Source organism: Melanotaenia boesemani, chromosome 4 (assembly GCF_017639745.1).
Source record: "Melanotaenia boesemani isolate fMelBoe1 chromosome 4, fMelBoe1.pri, whole genome shotgun sequence".
In the NCBI taxonomy this organism is placed as follows: Eukaryota; Metazoa; Chordata; class Actinopteri; order Atheriniformes; family Melanotaeniidae; genus Melanotaenia; species Melanotaenia boesemani.
The window spans coordinates 10,542,572-10,550,562 of record NC_055685.1 but is presented as its reverse complement, the minus strand read 5'-3'; the positions used below and the strand labels follow the sequence as shown (position 1 = coordinate 10,550,562).

Below are 7,991 nucleotides of genomic sequence, written 5' to 3'. Positions count from 1 at the left end.
CCGCATGAAGTCAGGCACACTGCAGACACAGGGTGGAAGGCCTCCTGGGCCTGAGGTGCCACCAGACAAGTGTTAAGTCGATTTAATCCATATGCACATTGAGAAATCCCCATTTCCTGATCGACACCTCTTGACAGGCCGCTGTACTCCTTTAAAACACAGTCAGGCCGAGTTACTTCCTTCTTTACATCCATCTGGGTAGTCTGACTCTGAGTCTTTGACAAAAATCCATATTTTTGACTGGACTTTCTGATTGACTGTGATTCACCAGCTAATTTAAAGAACTTAGATGTGTTTCCTATTATAGATGTCTGTATGATGCTTTCTTCCTGTGCTCTCTGATGATGAGAACCTGATGGATCTCCTCTTGTTTCATTGTGAAGGTCAAATCGTCTCCTTCTTGATTCACCTTTGGTAGAGACGATACCCAAAGGAGGCTCAGAGGAAAAGGACATTTTGGAAGTTGCTCTTTTCCCAGGATATATTTGTTTATGTGATTGATGGCTTGAGGTAAAATCTGAGGCTTGAGAGTAAGCGCTCTTCTGAATGTAGTCTGCACATGTTCTTTGAGGGTTTGACTGAGCAGCCTGTCCAAAGGCTAACTGAGAGCCTTTGTGAGCAATTTCAGCATGCTCTATCGCTTCACTTGGTTGACATTTTTTATGCTCTTTGATGTTTGGCTTTGATTTAGACATGACGGCAATGTCAACATGTGGAGTTTGTGCCTTATCTTTTGCTGTGTACATATTTTTACTTACTCCAACTTTGCTTTGTAGAAAATCAGAGTCCTGAGATGTGATTGTCAGCCTGTCGGACACGGTCTGGTGTCTTGACTCCCTGCTTGTCAGGGTACGAACTCTTCTAAACCCAGGATGAGTAAAGTCTAGTAAAGCTTTTTCATCAAGAATATCATGCCTCACTTCATCTAAAGGCTCCGCCTTTGTATTAGAGATGGGAATTGATCGAGCACATCTTTCTCTTGCAACAGGAGAAAGCTGCCTTCCTGATTGGCCATCTGAACTGGTACCTTGGCAAACGGATGTGGGAGACGGGGTCAGTCTGGGTGTTGGGACGGTCAGAGTTGGAGACACACTTGGCTTTGGGCAGTGTGGTAATGGAGAAAAATCACTCCATGGTGAGGCAGGAAGATGAAGAGAATCACTTGGCTTTGATTTGAAAGTTGGAGGAGTGGGAGGGGAATTTGGCTTTGGAGCAGCAGGAGCATAGACGTTAGGCTTTGCAGAAAGGGACTGAGATCCGTGTGTTTTAGGTTTGGTCCTTGGAAAGGTTGAAGATCTTTCTCCGTGGTTTCTCTGTGAATACTGACAAGCTTTCCTCCAAGGGGGCTGAATAGATGTTTTGGGGGAAGTTAAATCTGATGATCTGTGAGGGAACAGATGTTAACTGTCAGTTCAAGTCACAATAGTATTATGTAGCACATTTAATTGTGGTACAAAAACAAGCCACACACAGCTTACTTGTCAGCTGTTGACAGTTTTGTGTTGTGCTTTTCAAAAATGAGTCCCTTCTCATCAAAAGATGGGATTTGAATAGCCTTCTTCTTTACCACAGGAGAAGACAGAGCCAGAGGAGGAGGCAAACACACTTTTGAATGTTCATTTGTTTGTCTGCAGGAGGCAGATTCTTCTGACATCAAAGGTGCCAGGCGGTGAAAAACACTCATTGTGTTTTAAAGAAGCTGACAAACAGATGAAAAAGATTCATTTACAAAGGAATTATGAAGGGAAATTTGGCTGTAGATACAAATATCAAGCCTAATATCTATTAACATTTTTCACTCTCACAATCTCATAGTCATAGAAGAGGTAATAAAGTTCCTTTTCCTGGAAAAACACTATCTGCTAAATAAAAATCTTTATAATGAGAAATACAGATTTTATTTAAAAAAAAAAAAGACAAACCTGCTACTTGTAGATGTGTCTCTGTTGCTGTCTCAATGAGTGAGTAAACAAGAGAACGAATGCAAGACGGGGAGCTGAACAGTAGGAAGCAGTGGGCACACAAGTGCCATTCTCTCCATTCCTTTACACTGAGCCCTCTCTGTTTCACTCCTACTCTGGTGTCTTGTTTGATTTGGTTCATGAGAAGCTGTGAAGTCTGAATGTGGTGGCTGCAGACTGATCACAAAGCAGAGAAAACCGCCACTCAAGCAGAGCTCCATCAGCATCAGCAAGAAGTACTTACGGTGATGGGAGATCAAACCTTTTATTCATGCTGCATTAGATTAAGTTTTCCTGCTGTAGATTTTTTAAATCTTGCTGATTTTAAATCATTTTATTTTCCAAACTTGGACTCAGGCTCCTGCACAGTTTCACAAATCGAATGGGAGAGGAAAGTATTTGACAATTTGGAGAGTAAGGTGGGAGAGTAGAGTGGGTGGGCCTGATGTTTGGAATTGTGGTGGCTGTCATGAGGTCAGACATATAATTAGTCAGATGATAAAATTTTTGGGCACCTCCATTGTTCAATGAAAAGTTGAACTTTTCATTGCTACATCACAAGCTTTGCTATCAAAGTGAAGCAACAGACCTAGAACTTGATTTGGAAATTTAAGACATAATCTCATTTGAAGTGAATGATAAGCAAAGTGTGGCCTAATGCTTCCACTGATGGCACACAGCTAACAGACAGGTTACATGACTGTACATTACATGTATGAGGTTTTGGATGTGATTATCTATTATTACCCAGGCTCACCAGAAATAGTGTGCTGTTTGCGTTTGTTTACTTGTCTAAAAGATGATGTAATGAACCATTGTTAGAAATTTTTTGATGGCAAAGTATCACTTAGCCTTTCTTTTTTTCTGGGTGCCTTTCACGTGACATCACAGGAATTGTGATGCATTAAAGCAGCGCTACTGAACTTTGGCAGATTTTCTCACTTTGGCACCCACTAACAACAGCTAATTTGGCATTCATCCTGTATCTTCTCTGAGCTCTCTCCAGTGAGTAAAGGTTAGTCTGATGTTGACTCTTGTCTTATCTCTTGGACTGTTCCTTTCTTGCTTTTTAATTTTTTCCCTCACTGCCTCCGATAACGTCCCCCTGTGCTTCTCTGCTAAATCAGTCACAGTGCACAGTAAAAAAAAAAAGCCAGTGTTGATACCCAGTTGCTGGCTTGTGTAAAGCAAAACTAAGGTTAAAGTGATGAGCTGGGAAAGAAAAAAAAGTTGTGAAGTGAAGGTTTCCTAGCCTTGGGATGCTGCTGGGCAACAACGACTAAAGCAATGTACATAAAGAATGAATGAATGTTTTAATGTTTTAAAGCCAGAAAGTTATAAAGTGCTACTTTAACGCCACCAATATGTGTATTTAGAGCCTGTTTGGAAAATGAACCCACAGGTCGTGTGGTCATCCAGCCAATAGCAGCACATAAATATAATAAAAAATATATGATCCCATGTGGTCACTACAGCAACTGCATGTCATCTAATTTCATTCAGTTTTAACCATGATATTTTTATTTGTTTGTTTGTTTTATTCTGACCAAGTAGTTTTAATTTCTAAGCCAACCCAACCAGATGACTGAAAGTTTTGACAAAGTGGGATCATGCCATCCAGACCCCTCTTTCTGATTCGAGAGGCTTTCTTATCTTGTTAATTGAGGAAATAAAGACTGATGTTTGCTCCAGTGTGGAAATGCATATGTATTTGGCAATATTGTATGGAAGACTTGTTGTGTTTGTTACATGTTTGCTTGTGGAAGAAATTTTACTTATTATGCTCTATATATAATATTATAATCACACCTATAATTACTTCCTTTACTATATTCATTTATAAATTGTATTTACACTGATTGTTACTATAGTACACTTTTTACATTTTACATTTTTACTCATCATGCTTTAATTCACTTTTAAGGTTTATTCTCTTCATGTACATGCTCTGTTAAAAGCTCCCTCCGAGGGTAAGATGACCTTTATCTGGTCCTTCCTCAGACCCTTAGTCAGACTGGTCCTGGTGGAGACACAACTACGTGAGGTTGTTCTGACGTCAGCTCTTGGAGTTGTGTGTCCACCCAAGGTCTTCAGGAAGAAGGATTCTTTCTACAGAAATGTATAACTATTGTTTTTCCTCTTGCCTCCCCAGAGTCTCTCTCGACTTCACGCGAGTCGGGAAGACCACTCTCGTGAATAACGTTAATTACTGTAGTGTAGTACCATTAACTGTGAGAAAACAGACATTCTGCCACTTCTGACTCTTTCTGTGGAAAATCATTGTACATTAAAGCACAGTTCAGCCAAAATCACCACACAGACATTGTGTTTAAGTTAGTTAAATTATGATTTTGTCAAATGTGGTTATAATATGTGGATTTTTAATTAGTCTGGAAATGCTGGGATTGTTCATAAGCTGACTTGTGGTCTTCATGAACTGCTTTTCAGGCACAATTTCTGCTATATTTAACTATTTGAGAAAGAAAACAGAAATATCTGATGAGAGCAGCATTATTTAGATTTTAGTTGTACAAACATGAACTTGTGCTTGACTGATTTTACTAAAAGAAGCAGAAAATGGAACATCAGAATTTGTGAGGAGCACTTAGGCCCATTTTGAGTCTAGTTAGTATGCTTCAATCAGCCTTTTATGTATGTGTTGCTCTGGTCTTGAGAGCTTAGATTTAGTATGATTTGGGTCAGATGATTCTGTAAGAAGCTTGGTTTTTGTCTAACACAATCATCCCAGGATCAATACTACCCATTGTTCCATGGATTGTATTTGTACAATTTTTTAACATCTACTTGGAAACTGTGTCAGTTTTTACTGTGAACCAATGTAGATTTTTTTATGTTCTGTCTTGAGTATAAAGTGAAAGTACAAAAAAATAAAATAAATGCAAAAACTATAAAGTATCTCAGTATATGTACAAAAACACTGTGGGCCAGTGGTAAATAAACTTAGACATACAGGTTCAGAGTTCAACTGGATCAAACAGTTTTTATTTTTGTATGAACAAAAGAGGCATGTGATCAGCAGAGGAGAGTTTTTACACAATTTCCTTATCATGCTGTCAAGTAAAAATAATCAATGCACATTTAAAGCACCACCACATACTACTTGTCTGCTGTCTTGGTCCATCTAAGATTACCTTGACACCTCACACGTCACTTGAATTTATTCCAAGAACATTATTTCAAGGTGTTACACCATTTTGACAAAGCAGCACCAACAATCTCCGTGTGTGTCAGCAGCTGCCATGCTGACATCGAGTAGAGGATTGAAAAATCCTCCCCACTGGCAGCAAAGTCATTGCACTTATGTCATTCACGTCACTTTATTTAAATTACACAATATAAGTAAATGAGACGTGTAAAGTGATTGTCAAATTACAAAAATGGTATTTAAAAGTTGGCACAAAGACAAGATGACATGAAATTTACAAACACTAAAGGGCAAGGTGTCCTCCAAAAAAAAAAAAAAAAACTTCACACTTTCTTTCTGCCATGTGTGTTTGGCATCGATTTAAGAATTCTTTGATATAAAATTCTACTTCATTTTTCTCTGATATCTGCAGTGAAAATCCACAGAGAGCAGAGAAAAGCTGGAATGATACAGAACGTTTTAAATGATTATTATTATCAGATCATCTCTATCTTTTTACTCATTTTTAGTCACCCAGGTGTTGGCCCCCCATCCCCTGTTGTGTTGCGCCTGTGCCCCTGTCCACATGGCCAGCTCGCTCATACCCGTCTCACCCCCTTGATCATATCAGGGCATTGCTATCGTCATCTCTGCAGTTCACGCTGGCCACCAGCGGGTGATGCCGGATTGTTTTGTTACTCCATTTGTGGGCATCTTGCAACCCGGGCTCGAGGAAGTACAGGCACGCTCCGAAGCCTGCCAGCACCAAAACGGACACCAGCAGATAAAGGGGCACGAACCAGTCCAAGAACAACCACGACATAACGATCTGTCAGAGCAGAGGGTTGGGAATGATGCAGAAGGAGGAGGAGAGGGCAGAAAATGGATGAGAGGGATGAAGGAGAGGACGAAGGATGAAGGAGGCAAAATGAGAGATGGAGAAAAGGTGGATGAGCAGAGTTACTCGAAACCTTCCAAATACGAGTGACTAGCTGCAGCATCTGTGCCACATTATTTACCCTCCCTTTCATAATTCATTAATTAATCCATCCCACAATAAGCAGGCTCCTCGCTGCCCATCATTACTTCTGTCAGATTGAAATCCCTGATTATTATCTAGCACGTGCACCTTCAAAAGACTGTGTTTACCTGTCAGTCTGTCTCTTGGCGTTTGATGGTGATGGTATGCGATGAAAAGCAGCTGGAACGAGTCAAAACAATCATGAGATTAGTCCCGGCGCTGCAGCTCCCACCGTTTGCACGCGAGGCGGCAGAAATCACAGGTGCTCTCTGAGAAGCGCGAGAGACAGAAGCTGCATGCGGCTTCATCCTCCAGCTCCCAACTCTGACGTTCAGAGGAAGGGGTGGGGGTTGCCATGACAACACCCCTACTGATGGCTGAGAGGATGGAGGGAGTGGGAGGACAACTTATATAACTATAATCATAGTTATATATGGGGTGGTGGTGGTGGTGGGGGGTCGGGGGGGGGGGGGGGGGGGGGGGGGGGGGGGTGTAGTGGGGTGCGGGATGGAGGTGGAAGGGGAGTGTTAAGCCCTTTACATGTGTCTGGTTGTTCGCCTTCTTGCTGCGCACTGCATAAAATCAATTCCACTCCATTTAACACCAGGGCGATCACACAGTTTATGTGACAATGAGTACAAGATTACAGATTTGGGGGGGGGAGGGGGGGGGGGGGGGGTCAATCTGCTCTGACTGACACCAGCTTCTGGGTTTTATGGATTCACTCCCTTCACGCTTTCCTCCTCATCCTGCTGGTTCCAAGACAAAAGCAGAGAGGATGGCCTACATAATGAGAAGTTGTCAGAGGACATAATCTTTTTCTTATTTAAATGCAGCCGATTTTAGCTCATTCTGCAAATGCGACATTGGATTCTTGAAAAGCACATGAACTTCAAATGAAGAGCTGAGTTTTCTGAGAAAAGAAATGACCAGATGTTGCTCTAAAACCTCTATGTACTTTTCAGCATTTATAGTCCCTTCACATGTGTAAGCTGCCCACACCATACGCACTAATGCAACCTCATACCACCAGATGCAGACTGACGACAAGCTAGATGGTCCCTCTCTTCAGTCAGCAGGACACGGCATTCATGGTTTCAAAAGAGAATTTCACATTTTTATTAATCTGACAAGAGAACAGTTTTCCACTTTGCCTCAGACCTTGTTAGATGAGCTTTGGCCCAGGGAAAACGGCAATGCTTCTGGATTGTGTTAATGCTTCTGCATGGTATAGTTTAACATGCATTTGTGGATTTGTGAACTGTGTTAGGATATTTATTTCTGGAAACATGCAGTGCTTTCCAGTGAGAAATCATGTCTGATTTTAATGCAGTATCATTTGAGGGCTTGAAGATCTAGTTTTGATCTTCAGCCTATTCCCCTGCACACAGAGATTCCTTGATTCTCTGAATCTTTTGATGATATTATGCACAGTTTATGGTGGGATCTTCTTTTCTGACATTTTTTCAGTTTTTAGACACAGTTTGTCACAGATTAGTGAACACCTCTTTGCTGAAATGCTCCATTTATACCCATTATACTTTTGATACCTTTATGTTGTCATTTAACCGGATAAGTAATCAAATGCTCCTCCAACTGTTTTTCATTTGTGCCGATTACATTTCTAATCTTTTGTTGTCCCTGTTCCAACTTTTTTTTTTGTGGTGGGTGTTGTGTTTAGCCAATATGTTCATATTAACTCATTTTAGGTTCAAATGAGCTAATAATTTCTATGAAATGAAAAATGTCTCATTTTCAACATCTGATTGTTGTTTATGCTTTGTTCATAATAAAATGTGGGTTTATAAGAATTAAAAATCACCGCATTCTGTTTTTTTTATTTATTTTTCATTTTACACAACTT

At 40.6% G+C, this 7,991-nt stretch overlaps 1 protein-coding gene and 1 long non-coding RNA gene across 2 annotated transcripts; both read right to left on the bottom strand.

The window, feature by feature from the left end:
* Positions 1–10: 10 nt before the first annotated feature.
* LOC121637687 lies at positions 11–1,715 on the bottom strand. Its single transcript, XM_041981897.1, has 3 exons — positions 1,479–1,715; positions 148–1,383; positions 11–50 (listed from the first exon to the last, which is right to left on the bottom strand). The coding sequence occupies exons 1-3, from the start codon at positions 1,682–1,684 to the stop codon at positions 11–13; spliced, it is 1,482 nt and encodes a 493-aa protein (XP_041837831.1). The 5' UTR covers positions 1,685–1,715.
* A 3,227-nt stretch (positions 1,716–4,942) lies between these two features.
* LOC121639126 lies at positions 4,943–6,505 on the bottom strand. The gene is made up of 2 exons (XR_006010128.1): positions 6,256–6,505; positions 4,943–5,935 (listed from the first exon to the last, which is right to left on the bottom strand). It is a non-coding gene; the product is annotated as an uncharacterized LOC121639126 (long non-coding RNA).
* Positions 6,506–7,991: the final 1,486 nt, after the last annotated feature.

Coding starts and splice junctions, on each gene's coding strand:
- LOC121637687 (XM_041981897.1), bottom strand. CDS start 1,684: ATGAGTGTTTTTCACCGCCTGGCACCTTTGATGTCAGAAGAATCTGCC. Junction 1,384..1,478: donor AAACTGTCAACAGCTGACAA/GTAAGCTGTGTG, acceptor GTTCCCTCACAG/ATCATCAGATTTAACTTCCC. Junction 51..147: donor CCTGACTGTGTTTTAAAGGA/GTACAGCGGCCT, acceptor GTGGCACCTCAG/GCCCAGGAGGCCTTCCACCC.